The sequence below is a fragment of the Dipodomys spectabilis genome, unplaced genomic scaffold (genome assembly GCF_019054845.1).
Source record: "Dipodomys spectabilis isolate Male_0828 unplaced genomic scaffold, ASM1905484v1 ptg000004l, whole genome shotgun sequence".
Lineage (NCBI taxonomy): Eukaryota > Metazoa > Chordata > Mammalia > Rodentia > Heteromyidae > Dipodomys > Dipodomys spectabilis.
The window spans coordinates 14,941,325-14,966,187 of NW_024870681.1; the positions used below are offsets into that span (position 1 = coordinate 14,941,325).

A 24,863-nucleotide genomic window follows, 5' to 3' on the forward strand; every position below is an offset into this window, starting at 1 on the left:
GCTTTAACTCTGAACATTCTCTTGACCAAGCACTAACCTGTTCTCAAATCCTGCCTAGGAAAGCAAGGAAGTGGGCACGATGTGGGATTTCGCAATATTTCTGGGGCAAACATTCTGTCATCATGGGGCAAAAAAGAACAAGTGAGTTGCCTCCTCTTTTTTTTTTTTTTGTACCAGTACTTAGAACCACTGTGCCTTAGTTCTTTTGCTAGTGCTCTACCATTTGAGCCACTGCTCCACTTCCAACTTTTCTGGTGTTAAAAGTCTCAGGGACTTTCTTATCTGGGTTGACTTCAATCCTCAGATCTCAGCCTCCTGAGTAGGTAGGATTACAGGTGTGATCCCCCAGTGCCCAGCCTACAGTGGGAAGGATGGTGTCTGGATACCTGCCTGTCCTAGCCCAGCCAGCGCTAACTCGTTGCATCTTTTGCCATTACTACCAGACCAGGACATATTGAGGGGTGATGGGTGTCTGGAAATGGGCTTCACAGGCCTCTTCTGCCTCTGATGCTTTCCTGGGCATGCTGAGCACCCCGCATGCTGAAGACCTTGTTCTGAAGCAGCACCAAAGAACTCGGATTCCAAACTCAAGCTTTATTGCACCTGATTCTTTGGAATACTACTTCTGGAGTCTGGGCTACTTAACCAGCTTCTCCAGTGTGCCAAGGGAACCAGTGTGCTGGAGGTAAGGCGCTGCCCATTTCCATGTGTGACTCCTCATTTCCACTGTCTTCCACCACACAGCCTCCTGTCCTGCAGCTGTGGCAGGCACCAGTCATGGGTGGTGTCTGGCAGATCAATGCTAAGCCAGAACCCATGCAGGACTCCACACTCCTGTCCTGAGTCATTCCTCCTGGCAGAAGGCACTCTCGGACTCCCACGGGGATGAGAGAAGCAGGCATCGGTGCCATGTAGAGCACAAGATGCAGCCTTTGGAGCTCACTGGGCTCTGAGCTTCTTGCTCTGTGGGCTCTGCGGCCCCTCCGCATGGGCCCGTTTCTGCTGGGGCTCCCTGTCCACCGGGCTGCCTGCCTGCTCCTGAGACAGGAGGGCAGCCCGTACCATCCTCAGCTCCCGCTTCTCCCTGCGCTCCTCCATCTCCTCGATATCACCAGCAAACAGGGCTTTCAATGGTGGAATCAACTTGGGCACGGTTGGGAAGTCTCCAAAGCAGATCTGGAGGGCCAGACAGGGCAGAGACACGCTCAGAGAGGCAGGTGAGGGAGGGGGCTGCAAGTGCAGAGACTGCCATAGCAGGTCCACTCCCCCCTCCTTACACACTCTTAAACCAGCAACTACTGCTTGAAAGGGGGATGTGGCGAGTGGGACAAGCCCTCCAAAGAAAGCACCTTCTCCTGGGTGAGGGCAGCAAAGATGAACAGCCCTCAGGAAAGGGAAAGCAGCCCCCCTCCACCCCCCCCCCCCCCCCCCCCCCGCTTCAATCAAGCTCCTAAAATCTGAAGCCAAGGTCATCCCAACCCCGCCCCTTCAATGGGAAGGCCCAAGGGATGGGCCCAGCCCCACCACTCATGTGGTGAGAGTACCTGTCCCACAGCTCTGTGCTGAGGCCACAGTGACTATGTCAACTGTCCAGGCCTAAGAGAGGCTCAGGAATCTGAACCTGACATTTCTGAAAGATCCTACAGGGCACTGCGACCCGCGGACTTGCGATGGACAGCAGTGGGTGCTCTTCCCTGGCCCGGGGGGGAAGTGAGAGATAAAGCCCATCATCCCCGTGTCCCCACCCCTCACTGTTTGAGCGACAGGCCAACCTTCATGTGGTCAAAGGCGATTCCGACTTTCTCGTTGAAGTCGGGGCTGAAGATGGGGATCTTGGCATAGCGCTGGCTGAAGTGGTTAAGCATGATGAACTCTGCATTCATCCGCATCCCCACACCAATAGCTTGGGAGGTGGTGCTGGGGGCAGAAGACAGGGCAGAGAGAAGCTGGAGAGAGGAGTAAGGACTGGCCCCAACCCTAGCCTTCCTGCTGCTTAGGGACCTAGGGATGGAGAGCAGATGTTCTTCACTGGCGCCTCCTTACCAGTGCAAATGCTCCTTAGGACTGGAACCTTCCCACACTTCCTGAGGGAGGTCCACACTCCATACTGGCTGCAGGCTCAATCGGAGGAAAACTCTAGGGCTTGCTAGGGTCCAAGAACTCTTTCCTTGAAACGGCTCCATACTGAACCCCTGTGACACCCTCCCCGCCATCCTTCCCTAGAACCTCCTAGAAGTGACTCCCTTTTTAATCTAGCTAATTTTTCAGACTTTGAAAACACTGTGCTTTTCTGGACACCCTTGCCTAGAGGAACTGTGATAAGAGGCACAAGACTCCTGAGACTCGCTGTGGGCCCAGGAAAGCCATAGCCCTCAGAAGGACACTGTCCTATGGGCCTGGGCTGCTCAGGTTGCATTTGACAGAGGAAAGGGACCTTGCTACCTGTGTGTCTTTTCTATGGCTTCCATTTCCAAGCCATCCTCCAGAGTGGCTTCATGAATCAGCAGGGTGGCATCTTTCCCTAGAGAGCAAAACAGTGTCAAGGCTAAGTCCTGCGGATGAGCAACATGTGGGTGCCAGAATCCCCCACCATGACCTGACCCAAAAGCTCAGCTCTCTGGGTCTGCACGGAAGGATGGCAGCCAGATGACAAGGAGCGTGGGAACCACCTGCTGACTGTGTTATCCTCTGCATGGTCATCTGCACACATGTGCCCCCTCCCCAGCCCCCCCACCAGGGGACCCAGTGAAGTTCACTTCTTCCTCTGCTTACCTATCTGGACCAGAGCCTCGCAGGGCATGGTATCCCCAGAGTATACCACTTTCCAGCCAGATGTGTGCACCAGTGCACAGCCAAAAGCATGCTTGCAGTGCCGGACCAGGCATGTCTGAAACTGAAGGAGCAGGCTGGAGATCTGCATCCTGCCCTGCCTGCCTCTCCTGCTCTCCTCCGGGCAGGTGGCTAGGCTCCCTTACCTCTTCCAAATCACAGGTTTTTAACAGTGATCGGATCAGACTTTCCATTGAGGGGTCTGAGACCTCGGCTTCTTGACGAAGGCATTTGGCAGGAATCATACTGCAAGTAGTCAAAGCATTTAAAAATTATAATAGCTAGGTGCTAGTGGCTCATGCCTATAATCCTAGCTTCTTAGGAGGGTGCGATCTGAGGACTGAGGTTAGAAGCCAGCCCATTCAGGAAAGTCTGTGAGACTGTTATCGCCAATTAACCATCAAAAAGTCAGAAGTAGCCAGGCGCAGTGGCTCATGCCTATAATCCTAGCTACTCAGGAGGCTGAGATCTGAGGATCGAGGTTCAAAGCCAGCACGGGCAGGAAAGTCTGTAAAACTCTTTTCTCCAGTAAACCACCAGAAAACTGGAAGTGGGTGCTGTAGCTCAAGTGGTAGAGCGCTAGCCTTGAGCTGAAGAGCTGAGGGACAGCACCCAGGCCCACGACCAATTAAAAAAAAAAAAGAAAAGAAAAAGAAAAGTCAGAAGTGGAGTGTGGTTCAAGCAGCAGAGCACCAACCTTAAACAAAAAAGCTAAGGGACAGCTCCCAGGCCCTGAGCTCAAGACCAATACCAACACACACATGCGCATGCATATGTGCATACACACACACACACACACACACACACACACACACACACACACACACACACACACACACACACACACACACACACACACACACACACACACACACCTTAGAATAAAACATTCAGAAATACTCATTTAAGGCTGGGCACTGGTGGCTCACTCCAGAAATCCTAGCTAGTCAGGAGGCAGAGATCTGAGGGTCATAGTTTGTAGCCAGCTCAGGCAGGAAAGTCTATGAGGCTCTTACTTCCAATAAACTACTCAAAAAAGCTGATAGTGGTGCTGTGGCTCACGTGGTAGAGTGCTAGCCTTGAGCAAAAGCTCATAGACAGTGCCCAGCCCGAGTTCAAGCCCCAGCACTGGCAAAAAAAAAAAAAGAAAAAAATCATTAACACTTGCCATCTAAATCCAGTTTGGGGATTAGAAAGTCTCCAGTCATTCTTTTTTTTCCCCCACTCAGACAAATGTCTTTATTTTTTGTTGGGCTGTGGGGGCGGCAGCAGGGGCTGGAAGCAGGGGGCTTCTCCCAAAAGTCCTCTCTGCTTTGCATGTCTCAGATCCTCAGTGCAATTTTGGGGGGGACTGTTTTGAGATTCTGCTTGGCTTAGCAGTGAGCAACAGCCTGGGTGAGCCCCAAATACGTACTTCCTGGACACCCATCATTCTTATAGGAGAAAAACAAGTCACAGCCAGTAAGACAGAGACACCATAAGCAAACAAAAAGAGCCAGGCCCCACCTCCCTAACTGTAAGGAACAACCAACAAAATGTTCCCCTTGGCCCAAGCAATGCGGGCCACGGGCAAATGGGGTCCTTCCCTGTGTGGTGGGCATGGGGCCATCTCCCCTCTGCCCCACCTTCTGACGTGGAGGGGCTCTGTACTGTAGGATGAGGGGCCGGGAGCATCTCTCACTGCCCTGGTGTTGACCGTGGGCTCTGGAAGGCAACAGCTATGGAAGGATGGGCCACTCACCTGACATGGTGCAGAATCTGCTGGCACTGGTTGTGGTATTGCTGCAGCCAGGGTCTGAGCTGGGTGGGGGCTACCACCAGCAGGGGGTGGAAGGGCTTCCCTAGGGCTGCCTGAAATGAAATTCCAGAGCAGTTACCACAGGAACTCCTTGGCCATGGTCTGGAGCAGCTCACATGGCTGAGGAAGCGTAAACCCTACAAAACCCCAGTGTTGACAAGGGTAGCACTTACCAAGGCACGTTCTCTCTCCAGCAGGATGTGCAGCAAGCCCTGCAATGGAGAGAGACCTGCATCAGCCGGCTCCACAGTCTCTAACCCCATGGGGCCCTGGAGTCCTCACTTGACAAGCTCCCAGCCCTGTGTGCCTGGCCCCTCAAGCACCCCTGCTAGTGGGTGTAGCACTCAGCTTTGAAATGGTACAGGCAGAATGCAATGAGACATGGAAAATAAAAAAGGGCACTGGGCAGGGGTCCAGTATGCCCTAGACCAAAGCCAAGGCCTCACAGCCACACCCACACCTAGCCAGTTCCCTCTGGGCCAGCTGGGAGGAGGCAAAAACCTGTAACAGCTGAGTCACCAGATGCCAACAATTCATGCCTGTAATCTGAGCTGTTCAGGAGGAGGAGCTCGGAAGAGTTAATTTCAAAGCTAGCCTGGGCAGGAAAAATCTATGATATTCTTAGCTCCACGCAACCATCAAAATAAAAGTTCAAAGTGGAGCTGTGACTCAAGTGGTAGAGCACCAGCCTTGAGCAAAGAAGCTAAGGGACGGTACCAGGCCCTGAGCTCAAGCCCAAGGACCAGCAAAAATGAATGGCACTAAGTGAAGCTGACACCCATACTGGCCAGACCAGGCTGGACCTTCATCTAGCAAGAGATGAGTGGTAAGAGCCACAGCAAGTTTGGTAACAGCAGCAAAGTGGCCTAACACACAGCCTAGAGGAGGTAGCACCTCCCTGAGGGCGAAGGCTCTGGGGTGCAGGCAGCCCCACTTACTGTGTGGTGGTCTGCGTGCAAGTGGGACACAAACACAGCAGCCAGGTTCGCCAGGACCTGATCCACTTGCTCTCCATAATGGCGGTACAGCTGCCCAAACGTGCCTTCGCCGCAGTCCAGTAGCAGAGACTTTTCAGGACTACAGGAGACAGTGAGAGACTTACCAATAGGAAACACTTCAGATTGCTTAACAAAATGGCCACAGCCATGAAAATTCCCACCTCTTCCGTAACCTCTCATGACTTTTCCTTGAGGAGCTGATATAAAATCCAGTTCTTGAACCATAAAAGTAACTTTAAAAAGGTCTGAAGGACAGAGACAACAGTGTGCAGGTGATGAACGAGGGGGAAAACACAGGTCTGAGAATGCTAGGGTGGCAATGTCACTCTGTCACATAAGACTGTCTCCAGTTCCTGTTCACAGGATTCCTCCCCTCTCCATGCAGTCCCAGTTTCCCATCCGCATTCCCAAAGCCATCCAGTGCAGGCTAGGTGATAAGATGGGCCAGAGGAAGAGCTATGTGTGCTTCCTCCAGAGAGGCAGTGAGGGCTGAATAAACCGCTCTCAGAAGGAGCCCGGAGGGCCTGATTCTGCCGGTGTCATGCTCAGCAGTGTGTTTTGGAGACTTTGCTCCCAGGTGGAGATAGAGGTGCACCCTTGGGCATGTTTTCCTTTTTCTGGGGGAGCATGAAGACAGAGACAGCACCCATTCAAAGAGACCCCTCCCGGAAAAGGCAATGCCTTCCCAGAGACAGACTACGCCCGTCCTTCTGATTAACTGCCACGGGTTCAGGTAGCCAGGCTCAGGGTTGAAGATCAGAAACCAGAGAAGTCCTTAGAACGGACCAGCTTGCCCTGAGCTGCTTTACTGCTTTTCTTATGCCCTAGATTTGCACTTTCTGATCTTGGGGAACAGGGCCGGGAAGTAGTGATAACACTGCTGCCAACCATTGCTGCATTATTTGGCAGTTTCCCATCCACCACTGGCACCCAAAACAACGATGAGAAATTTACCTTGTGCCTCACAATCCCAATTCCTTCATACATGTACCCTGTAGACGTGCATGCACACTTTAGCCCTGCCAGTAAGTGACCTCCAGCAATCCCCGGTGCATCAAGCAAAACCACATGTCAAAGGAAATCCAGGAGGGCGGGTCACCTAAGTGCACCAAACCCCCACAGCGTAAACAGACCTAGCACTAAGGAGTTGAAATAGTTAGAATACCAATCCATAAACTCCATATATCCACTACCCCATCGGTTAATGAGAAAACGAAGTGACATGATTTCTTGGCTCTTCTTATGAAAGGTCATCAATGGATGAGTTGGGGCAACTCTACAGGTAAAAGGTTGCTAGAGTGGCTACACGATCCAGTAAAGCCAGAACTCCAGCTCTGCTCTCAGACACTCTAGCCAAGGTGACAGCTCACAGCTCTGAGGGGTGGAGGTTTACTGTCAAAGGAGGAGTACCTTATGTTGACCAGTGTGGCGCTAACGTTCCGAATCTTCATTGGGATGGCAGACCCTGTCCCCAGGAAGACGACTTCTGGATACTGGTTTCTTTTCTCTGGAAAAGTTGTCTCAGCTTTCAGTGACAAGGTAGGTAAGCAATACAGTGAAGCCCTGACTCCTGCCTTCACCCTCCTTCCTCACCCGTGACATAGCAGGCTCTCAGTAAGGAAGAGGCACCTGGGTGGAGAAGCCAATACACCCTTCCTTTCTTTAAAACAATCTCTTACTTCTTTTTTTTGTGTACAGTATTGGAACTTGAACTCAGGGCCTGGTTCCTTTCCCTTAAGGCCATTTTGCTCAAGGCTAGTACTCTACATTGAGCCACAGCTCCACTTCTGCATTTTTGGTGGTTAACTGAAAGTAAGAGTCTCAAGGACTTTCAAGCACAGGCTTTTCTTTGAACCTTGAGCCTCTATACTTTAGCCTCCTGAGTAGCTAGTGGTACAGGCATGAGCCACCAGCACCCAGCCTCTAATTTCTTTTAAATGAAGAAATGTTCTGAATGGCCATTTACTCTCCAAGGGTGGGCATCTGCCAGGCATTCTGACTTTTCCAATCTAAACATTCTCACAACCCCGAGGGACAGGGGCCCACTTCCGCACAGGGGGAAGCAGGAATGGAAGGATGGCCTCCTAGGAAATAGGAGTCAGGCAGCAGTCAAACCCAGGGAGATCTGGGGATTCCGAGTCCTGTGCCCCTTTCTCAGTTCACCCAGTCCACCAGGCCCTGTCATTTTTACAAGTTCTCATGGACCAAGCAGTCTTCAGCATACACACATCAGAACTCCAATCACAAAAGGAGGAAATCAACTCCAGGAGGTAAGCGACACACACAGCAAGAGGAAGTGAGGTGCTGGCCACCGCTGGTTTGTCTGGTGCCAGCCTCCACAGGGATTACGTTTGGCAAATGGTCAGCTGGCTGGATTGGACCCTCCTGCCACTCTGTTCTATTCCCTCATCCCCTTGTAAGCATTATCGCTTGGTGAGAAGTGTGTCGTTAAAGGCACGAGTGGAAGTAACAAACCCTCTAGCTACTTCTCCTGATGGGCCATGAGAAGCTCATGTGGCGAGTGACCTGACCAAAACCTCCATGAGCCTTCCTTACCAAACCCACAACCCGACCCATGTCAGCACAGTGCCACTTAAAGCTCTCCACAGAGCCAGGGGCTGGTGGCTCACACCGACAAATCCTAATTACTCAGGAGGTTGAGAATTGAGAATCAAGGTTCAAAGCCAGCCTGTACAGAAAAGTCCCTGAGACTCTTATCTCCAAATAAGTATCAAAAAGCCTTATGTAGAGGCATGTCAGGTGGTAGAGCACCCAGTATTGAGCAAAAAAGCCGAATGAGCGTGAAAGGCCCTCAACAACACCTGACATTGGGTTTACAGGTAAACATTGGGTTTACAGATCTGGATGTGGCATGGGCTCTGGTATTTTTAAGCCCCTTGAGCACCACTTGAATGCAATGCTAGAATTAAGGAAGTCAGGTTAAATAAAATGTACATGTCAACACCCTGGTTAAGGTAGTGACAGTTCCTGCACACAGGAGACCAGGAGGGGCTCCCTGGTCTTGGCTTACCTGCTGGGGCCAGGCTATCCTGCGTGCTCTTCCTATACTCCTGCACGCTCTCCTGGAAGTTGGGGAGCTCCAGGACCTCAGCTATGAATTCTTCAGGGTTGCAAGTAATAACAGCATCCCTGCAGAGAGAGGGGCATCTCGGGTGACTAAAGTGGCTGTGTGGTTTCTGCAAATACTGGTTTACACGCAGAGATAAATCCAAGGAACAAAATGTTCCCTCACATCAACTGAGAAGATGATTCCATTGCAACTGCAACCTGAGGAACTCTATTCTGCCTCTAGAAACTTCTGAGGCCTGCAATAGTCTGTTATACCTCTGGAACTTTCCTCAGCTAAGGCCTGGGGAGTTCTATTCTGGTTCTGGAACCCTCCTCAGCTGAGACTTGAGGAATTCTATTCTGCTTCTGGAACTTTCTAGCTGAGACTGGAAGAGTTCTCTTTTACCTCTGGAACATTCCTCAGGTGAGCGCTGAGTAGTTCTATTCTGCCTCTGAAACCTTCCTCAGCTGAGATCAGGGAGTTCCATTCTACCTCTAGAACCTTCTTCAGCGGACTCCTAGGGACTTCTATTCTGCCTCTGGAACCTTTCTCAGCTAAGTGGGTTCTATCCCTAAGAGCCCTGAATGGATTTTTTTCTCTTCATAATCCGCTTCAACCTCAAGGCCTGACATGCAGACCCTAATGATACTCAGAACTGGATGGTTCTCCTTTGTGACAGGGGCTGTCCTGTGCAGTACCCAGACCTCTAACCGCTAGTATCACTTCCCCAAGATCATGTCACCTACAAATGTCTCTATAGTACCCATGGCCCACTGGAAGCGTGGCCCCAGACAGTAACTCAAATTCAGGTGCACACAGCTATTCTTGGGAACTTGGGGAAGATGCAGACCCTGACTTGTTAGCTGTGGGAAAACGAAGCCTACATTTGTAAGCGTTTGCCTCCCTCGAATGCTGCGTCGCTGGTCCTAACCTCACTGAGTCCTAACCTTAGACTGGGCACAACCTGGCTGGGACTAAAACCACTAAGCACTAACTCTCCAGAACCTAGTTTATAGGTCTGGCTAGGTCCCAAGAATTGCACCTATCACAAAGCACACAATGAACCTGACTACTGATGAAGGTCCCCACGACCACATCCTAATAGCCTATGCAGATTGGCAAAGGGACATGGCAAGCCATCCAGCAGGAGGTGCTGTTGAGTCCTACCAGAGTCTTTCCAGGAGAGCTAACAGGTACTCAGGATAGTAGCACATGGCACCTAGTCACTGTCCAGAATAGGATCTACTCTAACTGCTGACACCAAGTGGCCAGGACACTTCAATCACTGTGCTTTCAGATCTCCAAGAATAAGAGTCGCAGCTGAGGCGTTCCAGATGGCAATTTTATGTTTATCAGGGCCTAAAGCGGTGTCACACCGTGACCCACTAATCTCACATCTATGAGTGGGAACTGTTCCATTCAAAGATTTGTATGTCATTTGCAGCAAAGAACTGACTTACTGAGTAAACATCTCTATCTGAAAATCCAATTAAAATCATGCTACTAGAGCCTAACAATGAAGGAACAATGTCAACCTAAAACCCCAAATATGTGCTTTTTAAAATACATCCCCACAGTCACAAACACCAACATAGCATGAGAATCACACCAGGTGGCAGGATGGCCGGTGACTGTCCCACATGCCCTAGTTTCTAAGAAATGCAATGGAAAGCAATGAACCCTAACTTGTACTTGTTGCCATGAAAAACAATTTTTAAAAGGGTAAATACTGTCCTTAATCATCCCAGCTCAATCCAGACACGACTCAGGCTGTTTTCCTAAATCAATGTTGTGTGGGCACACATCCGTTCCTATTCATTTACATACTGTCTGGGGCTCTTTTTTTTTTTTTTTTTGGAGTCTGGTCATGGGGCCTGAACTCTGGGCCTGGGCGCTGTCTCTCAGCTCTTCAGCTCAAGGCTAGGGCTCTACCCCTTGAGCCACAGTGCCACTTCCGGCTTTTTTTCTTTTTCTTATGTGGTGCTGAGGAATTGAACCCAGGGCCTCAGGCATGCAAGGCAAGCGCTCTACCACTGAGCCACCTTCCCAGCCCCATGTCTGGGGCTCTTCTGAGACTACATGATGAGAAAAACGTATGGAAACACCCACCATCTGGCCATTTGTAGGAAAGCTCCCCAAGCCCTGGCCTAGAGGGAGCCCTCAGCGCAGAACCACACACACCTCTGCCACTCCCTCCTGGGGCGGAGCTGGTACTTGAGGAGGCATTCACCCTGAACCACAGGCACACTGAGAGCCGGCCCTTCCTCCTGAAAGAGACAAGAACATAGTCCATGGCCAAAGGAAAAAGACAGGAGCTGGTGGACAGGCACTGTTCTGGGACGCTACCTTACTGTGGAAAGTGGTGAGTGGAGGGAAGATATCCGGGTGGATGAGGTTGAGCTGCGTTTGAATCTTGTGGCTGCGAAGATTGTGGACTGACTCACATTTCTTATTCAGGATCAGGTGCTGGGTGTCAGGCCCAAACCTAAGGTGAAATGAGAGTGAGGGCTGAGAGTGTGCATCAGGGAACTACTCACCTCAGGGATGGCCCAAGTAGGTTAAAAGCCCTAGAAGACAGCCATATTAGTCACTCGCCCCCGAGTATCTACAACACAGCCCAACATGATCTTGCTGCTTCTGCCTCAAGGCCCAGGGTTCTCTCCCTAAGGCAGCTGTCCTTAGGATAAGCTGCTTGAAAACAAAAAACAAAAAAAAGACAAGAGAAAAATCAAGCAAAAATAAAGAGATTTTCAACTAAGGATGTGAAATCAACATGGAGTACAGGCTGCAAGAGAAAAGCCGAAGAGGAAAATAGATACGGTGTATGTCATGATTTAAACCCTTAAGGAACAAAAGTGAAGAAAATGAAACCACCAGGCACAGACAGGCAAGCTATGGGAGCGTGGAAAGATGGAGGTAGATTTGAGTCAAATGTTTGCTCCAGCTGAGAAGAATCCTATGCAAGCCTTCAGCTTTGTGAATCCTTTGGAGAGAACGTTAAACCAGGTGTGGGTAGCTCATTCCTATAATCCTAGCTACTCAGAAGGTTGAGATCTAAGGATTGAAGTTTGAAGCTGGCCTGAACAAAAATGTATGTGGGACTCTTATCTCCAATTAACCACCGAAAAACTGAAAAGGGAGCTATGGCTCAAAGTGGTAGAATACCAGCCTTGAGAAAGGAAGCTTAGGGACAGTGTCCAGGTCCTAGGTTTAAGTCCCAGTTGTCATGAAGACTAAAACAAGTAAAGTATGAATAAATACTTTTATGAAAAATGAAGTGAAACAGGGAGTGGCAAACAGCAACCTAAGTCAACACACACCTAGTTCAACTCTTTCATTGGATGCTGGCCTTGGCCTATGAAACCATGAGGAAAGAGAACAGGGCTCTCTTCCCAGTTACCAAATGTCCCAACAAGACAAGCTTGCTGGAAAGGAGAGGGAGACGACTGTAGTGTACAGCACGTAACATATGCCTGACACAAAATGGGTGTTCAGTAAGCAGAAATGATTACTTTCTATTGGCAGGTCTCTTCTTTAGGATGCACCAGTGGAATGTCAACTAAAAGACACCCCAAGAGTACAGCGGGTGACCATGACCAACAACAGAGCTCTGTACAAAGGGGAATGTATGCACACTGTGCCACCTACTGGTGGCTCTTTCCATACTACCACAGAGGGGCTCTCCCAAAATACTCCAAAGCAGGAATCACAGAGGTTGGTGCAGGCTCAAGGGAGAGGGTAGACAGTGCTCAGAAAGGAAGAAATATACCCCAAGGGTTACCCTGTGTTCCATACCTCTCCATCCATTGCTGGTATCTGCTGTCCATGAGCACAGACTCTGGGGCCATGTGGACCACCAGGGCCACTGGAGTGTTGGGGTTTCCCTGGTACCTGGGAGGACCAAGGAAAAGTGGAGTTTTGCTTTATATGGTGATAAAAATAAAAAAGAGTACTTACAAACAAATACTGTGTAGCTGGGGGGGTGGGGGGACTCTCAGTGCTACACTCAGGCTTGGTCTCCAAGTAGCTCCCAGTGGGGTCAGTGTACTGCCCATGACCCTGCTCCATGGGGTTCCTGTATTAGATAAGCCTGGTTTAGGTATCTGGTCTACCTAGCTGAGCCTTTCCATGTCATGCTGTGGAGTAGACAGGGACAATGCGTGGGATAAAGTAGGGAGTGGCTGATGAACCTACTCTGGATGCCTTTCCTGTCCCTTCCCTGCCTGCTCCAGCTCCCTCTCCTTCATCTTGAATTAACTGTTCACTTCATTGGTCTCCTTTATCTCTACTCCAAGCCTGGTGTCTGCCTTCTGTCTTCTAATTCTACCATGTAGAGGCAGACAGCTAATATGATTTGTTTCCTTCTAGTTTTTGATATGTTAAAAAAAAAAAAAACAACTCTCATGTAGTAGCTGTTTCACCACCCCAGACATGGACCTGGCTCTCAGTGATGATATCTTAGCAACGTCAATAGCTTTGTGCTCAGAGTTTGACTGGAACACGCAGGATGTATGCTACCAGGCTACCTCGCCCTGAGAATAAAGTGAGCCTAGTAGGGACTCCCACTACGCCAATGTGGAAGGGGTACAGCAGCCCAAAAGATGTGTATATGTAGAATGTAACAGCAAGTAAAATTAAAAAAAAGATAAGGACAGGAAAAATACAGATAAATCATTAAGAATGGGAGAACATTTTAAACACACACATGTAGGTCAGAGATGCTACCTAGAATTAAAGCTGGACTGAAAAACTTCTCAAGCAGGACAAAACACTTAGGCCTAAAAGGTGTCCCCAGCTGAGATTCTGTCCCTTAACACAGGCTCTTAAAAGCACATGGTATCAGACTTCCAGACCCCGGGAGGCTAAGTGTAGTTAAGTCAGAAAAAACCATGTAGGTAAAAATAATCCCAACAGTGGTTTGGGAATTATTTACAACTTAAAGTTCTACAATTTATTGCAGACTTAAACCTCTTAAGAGTTATAATCCTTAGTGTTTCTGGACTTCAGTCTTTGAGGCAGTATTACCACAGAGAGCATGCTAACCACCAGTTACCAGGTAAAAAGTGCCGGTAGGATGAATGGGCATTTCCAACCCAGTGACCAGCTCTCTTCCCACAGGTGGCCACCCACTGAGTAGTGGCCGCTTTGCTGCCTTTTTCCTTCTTCCACCTGCACACCCTCCTCTTTACCTCTTAAAGGTATCATTCTCACAGATGGGCTGGATGAAGCCTTCATCTGGACATTCAACCACTATAAATGCAAGACCAGGATCTGGGGGTGTACACAACTCTTCAGCCAAAATCTGCAAAACCAAATAAACCAGTTCATCGGGGTCAGGATGCGCTTCCAAAACAGTCAAAGCTTAGTTCTAAAAACAAATGGATTGAGGCAGCTGCTAACATCACACACCCCATAGTCGTCTACACAGGACATGACACCAGCATAACAGGGCTCTACCTGAACTTCCTGCTGTTTGTACTAACCAAGTAGACAACCTGGAAGACAGCTCAATCCTGTAGTGACAGGAGCAGAGGCTGGTCATTCAGGGTTTCTTTTTGATGCCAGAAAAAACATCTTGAAGAATGTGGTATATTCCTTGAGGCCAGGCATTCAAAGCCCATCCATATGGCAAGTTTTGGACACTGTCCTGAGCTCATATGAGGACAGGAATCCATCCATCCCTGCAAGTCTACCAGATCCTGAACAATCTACAGAAATGTCCGGGCATAGCAGTGATGGGTACATGTCTGAATAAGACCTCCAACTTGGAGCCCGTGACAGAATTTCATACTATCCCACTTCCTTCAGAAATTGTATCTGAAACCCAGGTGCCGGTGGCTTACATCTGTAATCTTACTCAGGAGGCTGAAACCTGAGGATTGCAGAAAAGTCCCCATGAGACTCTTATCTCTAATACACTACTCAAAAACTGGAATCGATGCTATGGCTCAAAGTGGTAGAGTGGTAGCCTTGAACACAAGGAGCTCAGGGACAGCCTAGGCCCTGAGATCAAGGCCCACAACCACAGGGGGAAAAAAAAAAATGGTGTATCTGAGACAGGTTATCAGTGGCTCAGGTGTCTAATCTAACTACTCCAGAAGCTGAGATCTAAGAATCACAGTCCAAAGCTAGCCTGGGTAGAAAAGTCCGTGAGATTCTTATTTCCTATTAATCATCCAAAAGCCAGAAGTAGAGCTGGCTCAAGTGGTAGGGCACTAGCCTTGAGCACAAAAGATCAGGGACAGTACCCAGGCCCTGCGTTCAAGCCCCATGTACAGTACCAAAGATAAATTTTTAAAAAAATGTTGTATCTGATAAGCTAGGCACTAATGGCCATGCCTGTAACCTTAGCTCCTCAGGAGCCTGAGATCTGAGGATCTCAATTTGAAATCAGCCTGGGAAAAAAAGCACATGAGACTCTTTTTAATTTTTTTTTTTGTTTGGTCAGTCGTGGGGCTTGAACTCAAAGAAAACCCAATTACCTCTAATTAATCTGGAAAAAGCCAGACACAAGGTGTGGCTCAAGTGGTAAATGCCAACCTTGAATAAAAAAAGCTAACAAACAAGAGCACAAGGTCCGGTCCAAACCCCAGTGCTGGCACACACACGAAAGTTGTGTCTGAAGACCTGGTTAGACAGGGGCTCTGCCCGGTCCACTTGCAACTGCAGAATCCTCGCAGGAGCCATGGCTTACCTCTCTTCCTTCATGAATAATGCTCTTCCCGTCCTTGACGGCTGCAATGATGGGGGCGATGGCAGCTGTCCCCCTGAAACAAAGGGTAGGCCCTCCATGAGAGGCGCTCTGTGAGCACAGGCAGACCCACCTGGCCACCAGCAGCCCCACCCTCACCCACCACTCACACGGGGAGGCCCAGCTCCTTTGCTTTGAGCACCAGGAAGTTCCCTTTCTTCATGTGCAGCTGAAACACAAATGTAATCTCAGTGCCTGGTGAAGAAGCTTGGTTGAATCAACTTCATTAAAAAGTGCATCTAGGGGGCTGGGAAGGTGACTCAGTGGTAGAGTGCTTGCCTTGCAATGCATGATGCCCTGGGTTCGATTCCTCAGCACCACATAAGCAAAAAAAAAAGAAGAAAAAAGCCGGAAGTGGCACTGTGGCTCAAGTGGTAGAGTGCTAGCCTTGAGCTGAAGAGCTGAGGGACAGCACTCAGGCCTAGAGTTCAGGCCCACAACCGGACATTAAAAAGTGCATCTAGGGCTGGGAAGGTGGCTCAGTGGTAGAGCGCTTGCCTTGCATGCCTGAGGCCCTGGATTTTATTCCCCAGCACCACATAAGCAAAAAGAAAAAAGCCAGAAGTGGTGTGGTGGCTCAAGTGGTAGAGTGCTAGCCTTGAGCTGAAGAGCTGAGGGAGAGCGCCCAGGCCCAGAGTTCAGGCCCCACAACCGGACCCCCCCAAAAAAAAGCACATCTAGTGTTTGTAATTCTTTGTTAAAATGCAGTTGATTATTTTCAGAAGGCATTATGCTATTCTGACGTTGTTTGTTTTGAGATGCTTTAGAACTGAGACCTAAATGACTTTAAAACTGTGCTATATTCCCCAACATTATCTTGTTATATATTTAACAAAATGTAATCCTTTACTGCATCCTAGTTAATGATAAGGATCTTTACATATCTGTACCCTTTGGAAGAAACAGGAGACATGGGTTATGTGTTATCCTATATTCACCAACTTCTAAAGAAACATCACCAAAACATGGCCTAAAAAGCAATGACCAATTAGAATTCTGCATAACATAATACTGCAGTTGACACTGGTGGTGACCCAAAAGAAAAAGTATGCTTCGACCATCGGGTAGTGTAGTGCTGTTGCTGTTATATGGAGAAGAATTACAGTAACCTATTCCCAATCTGTTCTTCTTATGATAGAAGGCAAACCACCATTCTAGCACAAAACCTAGCACCATTCTGATTCCACCATCACTCTCTTGCTAATCTTCTGTCTAAACATTTTGAGACCTACAAACTTCACATACAATAATCAAAACAAGTCAAAAACAGATCTCTGCTGAATTACAGCTAATGTTCGCTTTCTTGTTTAAACCTTGATGAACTGTTAGTGTTTACTCTTAGCTTTCATGAACAGGTGATTCTTAGTCTCACATTTGATCCTGATGTCTCATGACCAGGATTCTAGACTTCTCTAGTGTCGTAGAGGAAGGAGTGCAGCCTCGCTGTGTGCACATCACATATTACAGAGACTGCAGCCTCAGAGGACAGTCTAAGGAAATCGAACTGAGGAATCTGAATAAAGGCCCAACTGATAGGAAGAAAACACAAACAGTTGCCATTAGCTAGCTCTGAGTTGTAAGAGGACCAATCACTGATTAGTGTGCAAAATAATCCACAAGCTGATAAGGAAAGGACTGGGAGAAAATTAGAAAGGATAAAACAATATCCCTTAACCTCATCGCCCCCAAACCCCCGCCCTTGAGCCCGCCATTGCCCCTGGTAACTTCTGCTGTTTCTCTAAGATTGATTTTGTTATGTTCTAATGTAGTTGAGGTCATAAAGAATCAGAGTGCCTTCTTGGCCTAGGTCAATTTAGAAATCACTACCTTGAAATTACTGCAAAAAGTGGTCCCCAAAGGTCCAGAGCATAACCACAAGCTGGCCACCAGCCACACACTCCCCTAGTGCCCAGGGTGGATAGCCTCTTACCTTACAGACAAAAGCTACCACCAAGGAAGGGTCCCTACCACCAACTGTCCGGCTGACACCTGCAGAAAAACACATTGATCAAACAAGGTGAGTCTGAAGTGGGCTGACCATCACTATCCCAACACAAAGATTGGGAGACCCTGATACTCCCACCAGACCCTTCAGGTCCTATATGTACGTATGTTAGATTTCAGTAAATTATGCAGAATACAAAATTCCAACCACAATGGCAAGCAAATATATTTTTTAGTGGCCTACTTACTAAATAGTGAAGAGAGAAAAAAAATGATTGTTTTATATACAGAGAATAGTCAAAGTAAAACAAAAGCTAAAAAGTCAGCAGGGAAAATCTTTATCCTAAGCCATCCAGAAAAGGAGAATGTTCCAGGTTTGTCATGTCTTGGTCATCAGATAGACTAACTGCTGGGCAGGAGGAACTTGTCCAATCCTAGAGTAGTCCACAATTCCTACGATATAGCTTCCCAGTAGGTTGTTATTTTGAAGGAAAAGGGGGGGTCAATCCATTCATTCAGTGGTCTGTTCCACTAGCTTGGTTGTTCAACTTTCTGCACTTAATTAATGCTCCATTAATGAAAAGCCCACTGTACCAGTGGGTAAGCCAGGCCCTGAGCTCCACCAGGTGAGCTGAACACCAGTGCCAGGACTTGAGGGCTGCAACTGGCAAGTTCTGTCATCTTTCTGAGCACACTTCCCACTCTCCACCCAGATCCAGGCACGTGTGCCAAGGAAGAGGTTTGTGCTTACAAATGTAGCTTTTCCTGACTTTGAGCATTCAACAAGGGAACTATGTTAGGTTAAGTAAGCCAGATACAAAAAGGCAAATAATGTATCCTCTCCTTACCTAAATCTAAAGTATCAATACAATAGAAACAAAGTAGAAAGTTGGGGGTGGGGGGTGAGTGGGTATGAGAGAAGATGTTAGTAAAACAATACGAAGTTTCCGCTAGGCTACCAATAAATTTTAGTGATCTACTGCTTGTACTACAAAGTGACCACAGTTCATGGTAATGTTTGTTTCAAAATTGCTAATATCGGGTTCAGCACTTACCTGACATGAACAAGGTTCTGACTTAGGTCCCCAGGCATGGAGGGGGAGGGGAAAGGGAAGACTGCTTTTAAAAGATTGTTTATTTATTTATTTATTAGCTGCTGGTTCTTAAGGACTGGAGCTCCTGCTGCACTTTTTCCCTGAAGCCTGGTACTCTACCATTTGACCACAGCTATACTTCTGGCTTTCTGCTCATTAACTCGAGATAGGAGTCTCATGGATTTGTCAGCCTGGACTGGCTTCAAATTTTGATCCTCAGATTTCAGCCCCTTCGGTAGCCAGGCTTAAAAATTGATTTTTTAACATTTTACCCCCAAATATAGTAAGTTAGTGAGGTGACAACTATAACAATCTGAGTCTTTCTACATAGACCACTACATCTCATTGTACCCCAAATATGCACTGTCATTATGTTATTGAAAGATTAATCTGAAAAGAGGCAGAAAGCACTAAGAAAGCACGTTCATTTATACCATTGCCATCTGGAAGGTGCTGTTCATGTTTGGTTGCTGTAGAGTCTGGAGATCGATTGGGGCTGTCCCTGCTGAGACGTCTTTCTGGACTCTGTGATATGAGGTCTTCTGCACATCTCTGTTCACCTGGGCAGCACAGGCAACCATAAGATTACACACCACACATCTGCGTACAACCTGGCCCCGGGGTTGGCAACACTAAACAAATCAGCCCATCCTTTTACTACAGTAGTAAAGTAGTTACCAACCCACCCACTCACTGGGTGTACATCTTAATCATCTTTACGCTTCTGCTTAGTTCAGAGCCTTGCCCACAACAAGGAGCCAACAGTGCCTACTAAACAAAAAGCAAGCAGGCTGTGGGAGATTTATTTAAAGACATAGGTCCAAAGGGTACCCACCTCCATAGGAGCCTAATTCTGCAGCTAGTTAAATCACAAAGTCAGGGAAAGACCTTTTGTAGCTCTGAGAAGCTCAAGCTCCATATAGGATCCATGCTTGCAAAAAGCCAAAAGTGGAGCTATGGCTCAAATGGCAGTCTACCAGCCCTTAGTGGATAAACTGACACTTGAGTTCAAGTTCAGACCTTGAGTTCAAGTCCCAGTATGGCACAAAAATAAAACCTCCAAAAATAGCTGGATACAGGTTCATACCTGTAATCCTAGCTACTCAGGAGGCTGAGATCTGAGGATAACAGTTCAAAGCCAGCCAGAACAGGAAAGTCCATGAGACTCATACCTCCAATTAACCACCACAGAACCAGAAGTGGTGCTGTGGCTCAAAGTGCTACACCACTCCTTGAGCAAAAAAGTTCAGGACAGTGCCCAGGCCCCAAGTTCAAGCCCCACAACTCACACGCCTACTCTCTCTCTCTCTCTCTCTCTCTCTCTCTCTCTCTCACACACACACACACACACACACAAAATATAGCACTTAGGCACTTCCTCTGTGGCTAACAAACCCAAAGCAATCAATGTTGAAATCTGACTGCAATATATTTCCTACTAACCCTTGAATACATACCAAAACTCAATCACTACCATTATGCTTAAGTTCAACATGTCTGTTCCCAAGAGGATCAGCTCCTGAAGGGCAGGAACCACATCTGAGTTTCACAACTAAATGTTCTAACTGTGGTCAGAACATAGACCAGGACACCCCAGGCCAGTTTCCACAGTGGTTCCTGGTTCACCGACAGCTGCCGCTCCGGCAATCTGGCATTCACACTCACTGTGTATGGGGACCTGGTGAACAGTCATGGTCTCATCCTTGTATTCCGGAGCCGTGTGTGGCCGCACAGCTAAAAGAAAAACGCCAGTCAGGAAGAATGTGCCAGTCAGGAGAAAGGTGCACATCAAGAGAAATGTGCAAGTCAGGGGGAATGCACAAGTCAGGAGAAACACAGTAGCAAAATGTGTGCAAATGAAACTTCCCAAACCGTCAAACTCAGCAACTGAACTGGTCCAGAATTACAGTAGGAATTGGTCAATAAAACCAGAATTTTTCATTTCACATCAATGAAGCATTTGATTAAGCTTTGATTTAAGCTAGCCTCTAATGATTCTTAATAGGAAAAGCAGGGCCTAAATAAGAAAGAAGTACCAGATACATACCCAGGTCTATGCCTTTTAAAGGACCTGAAAATATTTTAATTGCTTCTAGGTATTTTTCCTAAAAAAATAAAATTAAATAAATAAATAAAATATAAGAAAATGAACAAGTTAAATACAGAAACCAACATATATTCAAACATGTCAGTAGACCCAAAAGCTATTAACATGAAGCAAACACTTCATTAGTGTTTCAAACTTCAAACCTCAATATACAAACAGTTTTTTTTTTTTGGGTCCAGTCGTGGGCCCTGAACTCTGGGCCTGGGCGCTGTCCCTCAGCTCTTCAGCTCAAGGCTAGCACTCTACCACTTGAGCCACAGCGCCACTTCCAGCTTTTTTTTTTTTTTGCTTATGTGGTGCTGAGTAATCAAACCCAGGGCCTCATGCATGCAAGGCAAGCGCTCTACCACTGAGCCACCTTCCCAGCCCCAACAAACAGTTATTGTATTTACTATCTATTAGATTCCTCGGAGTTAGCAGGGCAAAAGAAACCAAAGAAGACAACAACAAAACAAGTAACACAAATCACTTGCTCTGCAAGAGACATGCAAACTGCAAAGGAAATAAAGGCTCAGAACAGACCCCGGCAGAGAGAAGAGGAGGCAGCAGATCTCACGTTTGAACAAAAGCTCTGAGATGGGCAGGTGCCCTTGAGGGGCAGAGGGTGAGTCTGCCCTGGTAGCTCACTAGAGCATGGTATAAAACACAGAACTATAAGCAAGGGCCTGGGTCTATGGGACTTGGAGATCATATAAAGGTAACCAAATTGTATTGCAATGGAGAGCCCTAAAGCATTTTAGGCTGGGAAATGAGGCCTGCACTTAAGTCTTTTCTCAAAACAGGTCACTCTGGCTGCTTGTGATGGATGGTTTATACAAGTGACAGACAGGTCACAATGGCCTCGAGGAGAGGGAGACAAATGGATGGATTCAGACATAATGGCAGAATTAACAGAACTTGATGCCTGGTAGGAAGATGTCTGAAATTTAATGAAGCTATCATTCAAGTCCTGGGTGGGACTCAAGAGGTAGAGCACTGACCAAGCAAAGCTAAGGCCATGAATTCACTCTTCATTACCATAAATAAATAATGCTATCACCCATGAAGTACTGACTTGGTACCAAATATTCAATAAAGCAATTTAGCACTTTATGTGTCATCTCACTGGATATTTAATAGCTTTTTGAAACAAAACAGGCATTTACCGATAAAGCAACTGAGGTTCTCATTTAAGGTCCCACAACTGGTAAAAGGTTTGAGCTCAAGCTTGCTGGATTTGAATAGAAAAGTGTTTGCTCCACGACCAGGTATGTGTGAAGGACAGAAGTCTACTTTTCAAAAATAAAAATTCTTGTGATTCTCACTAAACTAAAAAAGGAGGAACTGGTTTTTTTTCTGGGCGAGCCAGAGAAGACTCACCAGTTGTGGAGGTCCAGAGAGCACACACTTCGGAAGCCCAGTTTCCTTCAAAGTAAGAATCATTCCTACAAAGGAGGAATAAAGTGAGATCCTTCATCACCTTGACTTGTAATGGCGGCCAGCAGCGGCACCACTGACTTCTCTGGGTCACTTGTCTACGTGTCTCTATTCCAGCTTCAGACCAGTCGTGAGGTCAGGCTTGCACAGCTGGAAAGATGCCGGCAAGTAAAAGGGTTGCTCATAGGAGCTCATGCGATGGGCAATCACTGTTGATGTTGATGCAGTGATGTCTTTGACATGCAAAACTCAAGTAGGTGTCTGCTCCCACAGTTGTGCAAATAAGGGTGACAGACTCTTATACTTTGCACCCCAGGTACCTCATGCCCCACATCAGCTATGAATATGGGGATGACTCTAGTACCATGCTCCTTCCTACCTATATCACCGCCCCTGTAAAAACCAGCTGCAGCAAGCTTGACTTGGAGAGGAAGAACAGATGGCTGTGGAGGGTTGCTAACAGGATTCATGAGAAACTGGCTGACTTTTCCTTTTTTTTTTTTCTTTTTTTTTTTTTTTGGTGGTCATAGGCTTGAACCCTGGGCCTGGGTGCTGTCCCTCAGCTCTTCAGCTCAAGGTAAGTACTCTACCACTTGAGCCACAGTGCCACATCTGGTTTTCTGGTGGTTAACTGGAGATAAGAGTCTTATGGACTTGCCTGCCCAGCCTGGCTTTGAACTGCAATCCTCAGATCTCAGCCTCCTGAGTAGCTAGGATTGTGGCATGAGCCACTGGCACCCGGTATAACTTTTCTTTTTAAATTCTTACTATTACGTAGCTGTACAAAGGGGTTATGATTCCCTATGTCGGGTTATGAATAAATGCTTTTTGGTCAATGTCATCCTTTCCTTCGTTCTCCCCCATTAACTTTAATCCACCACCACTGACCCATTCCAGCTAAATCTCTGGCCTGGTAACCCAAGAAATCAAGTAGATGGCCATACCTGGAACTGCTCTTCTGAGTCCAGTAATGATGGGCCTACCATAGCTTCCTAGACTGGCATACAAGAAAATTCCTGCTCCCTTGTCCTCAGAAAAGGGTCCAAATAAGAGAAAGATGAATTGAGAGCCTCCCTTTGTTGGCCCTGCCTCTGCAAAGAATATACTTACCACACAAGCCCCCAACATTAGCCCAGTGCATTCGTGTCAGGAATATGTTGTCCAAGCGAGCAACTTTCAGTCTAGAAAAGAGAACAAACATTTACAGCAGGATGAATGGGACTACTTCTGCTATTAAAACACACATGCCTCCTACCCCACCTTTCCAACCCCATAATCATCTCCACTCCAGAAGCAAAACTGACTCACTTGTGTTCCTGCATGAGTCTCTGGATGCCTTCTCCACAATTGAAGAGATACCTACAGAGGAAACAAGACCATACTCACAGGGGTATGTTCTGTAAGATCTCCTGACATTGCCTGGGGCCAGTGGCTCAAGCCTGTAACCCTAGCTACTGGGGAGGACATGATCTGAGAAAAGTGATTTGAAGCCTGCCTGGTAGCAAAGTCCATAAGAAGCTATTCTTCAATTAACCACCTTAATAACTCTGGAAATGGAGCTGTGGCTCCAGTGATAGAGCACCAGCCTGGAGTGGAATAGCTAAAAGACAGTACCCAGGCCCAAGTTCAAACCCCAGGACCAGCACACACGCACGCACACACACACACACACACACACACACACACACACACACACACAATCAATCAATCAATCAATCAATCTCTGAAACCTGTATTTTACTGTAGACTCACTCAACCAAACAACCCAAACCGATGAGGTTGCAGTAACTGCCCTGCATCTCTGCTATTCGGCTACGAAGCTCTCAATCCTCCTCGGGGGAAGATAGGGAGGGGCTGGTGGGAGTGGGGGCGAGATAGGGCCTAGTCCATCCACCCCCACCCAGCTATGAGGGCCCGGCTTTGGGGTGCACGGAAGGAGGGTGCTGCTTGGCTTGCCAAGAACCCTGAGAAGAGAATGCTCACATCCGGGTCGAGATCTCCACATGGGGACGGTGCGGACCACGCGCGATCGCGAGCCTCTGGAGTTACCTGCGCTGGCAATGACAACCACCCCCGGAGGAGTCGCGGTGCTGGGGGGCCCGGGAGGATGGGGGGGGGGGGGCTGAGGGACGGAGGGGAATGGAGGAAGGGGGCGGGCGGAGGGGAGCTGACTGACCGGTTGTACTCGGAGAAGACATAGAGCGCAGCGCCCACATCCCTGCCGCCCGCGGCCACCACCTGCAGGTACACCGTGTTGGGGCTCCCGGGCTCCCAGGACGCGCCCCGCTTCTCCCGGGTGCGCAGGTGTCGAAGCGGGTCCTTGGGGGGCCGCTGGCGGCGGGCGGGCCCCTGTGACATGGCGCGCCCGGCCCCCGACCGCAGCAGCCTGCACAGCGCCCACATGCGCCCCGTTCAGCCCGGCCTGGGTGACCACCGCACGCGGGCCGCCGGCACCGCCCAATCAGCGCCCCGCAACACGAGCGGCCCGCCCTCACGAGGCTACGCGTCCAATAGAAAGGAGCCTCGGCGCACTGTGCTTGTCACCCGGCTGCGGCCATAGAGTGGAGGCAGGCTAGAGCGTCGGAACAGGCCCCGCCCTTTGCCCTAATTCCGGTTTTTCTAATGCTAGTTTTTTCTTCCCCCCCGGAACTTGACCTACACCTGGGGCGGGACTTCCGCGCTGATGCATACTGCCTTCTGAGAAGCAAGTAAGACTTAGTACCTCTGTCAGTGGCTGAGGAGAATTTTCCCTTGAGAGGGATCAAGGTTAAAGCCACGGGAGATGAAGGGTGCTTCCTTAAATAAGGGGAGTGATTTACCTGGGAACCCTACTCAGATGTGAAAATGGATCTGTTT

General features: G+C 48.3%; 1 protein-coding gene across 2 annotated transcripts; it reads right to left on the minus strand.

Annotated features, from left to right (window-relative positions):
• Positions 1 to 574: 574 nt before the first annotated feature.
• Positions 575 to 24,447, minus strand: Elac2 (elaC ribonuclease Z 2). Of its 2 annotated transcripts, none has more exons than XM_042693157.1 (24): positions 24,184 to 24,447; positions 23,316 to 23,366; positions 23,118 to 23,188; positions 21,951 to 22,015; positions 20,532 to 20,589; positions 20,150 to 20,218; positions 18,919 to 19,044; positions 17,377 to 17,435; positions 15,557 to 15,615; positions 15,390 to 15,462; positions 13,885 to 13,997; positions 12,491 to 12,586; positions 11,042 to 11,180; positions 10,877 to 10,962; positions 8,657 to 8,775; positions 7,036 to 7,132; positions 5,566 to 5,704; positions 4,801 to 4,839; positions 4,571 to 4,680; positions 2,976 to 3,075; positions 2,773 to 2,893; positions 2,443 to 2,521; positions 1,773 to 1,917; positions 575 to 1,176 (listed from the first exon to the last, which is right to left on the minus strand). In XM_042693157.1, the coding sequence occupies exons 1-24, from the start codon at positions 24,408 to 24,410 to the stop codon at positions 940 to 942; spliced, it is 2,478 nt and encodes an 825-aa protein (XP_042549091.1). In that variant the 5' UTR covers positions 24,411 to 24,447; the 3' UTR covers positions 575 to 939. The 2 variants fall into 2 exon arrangements, with proteins under 2 accessions (XP_042549091.1, XP_042549100.1); XM_042693166.1 differs by lacking the exon at positions 24,184 to 24,447 and adding an exon at positions 23,991 to 24,050.
• Positions 24,448 to 24,863: the final 416 nt, after the last annotated feature.

What these genes read in the sequence shown, in the direction of transcription:
- Elac2 (XM_042693157.1), bottom strand. Translation starts at nt 24,410, where the DNA reads ATGTGGGCGCTGTGCAGGCTGCTGCGGTCGGGGGCCGGGCGCGCCATG. An exon ending in TCTCTGGACCTCCACAACTG is followed by an intron (nt 20,590 to 21,950) that starts GTGAGTCTTCTC and finishes TTATTTTTTTAG; the next exon opens with GAAAAATACCTAGAAGCAAT. An exon ending in TGCACGCAGACCACCACACA is followed by an intron (nt 4,840 to 5,565) that starts GTAAGTGGGGCT and finishes TCTCCATTGCAG; the next exon opens with GGCTTGCTGCACATCCTGCT.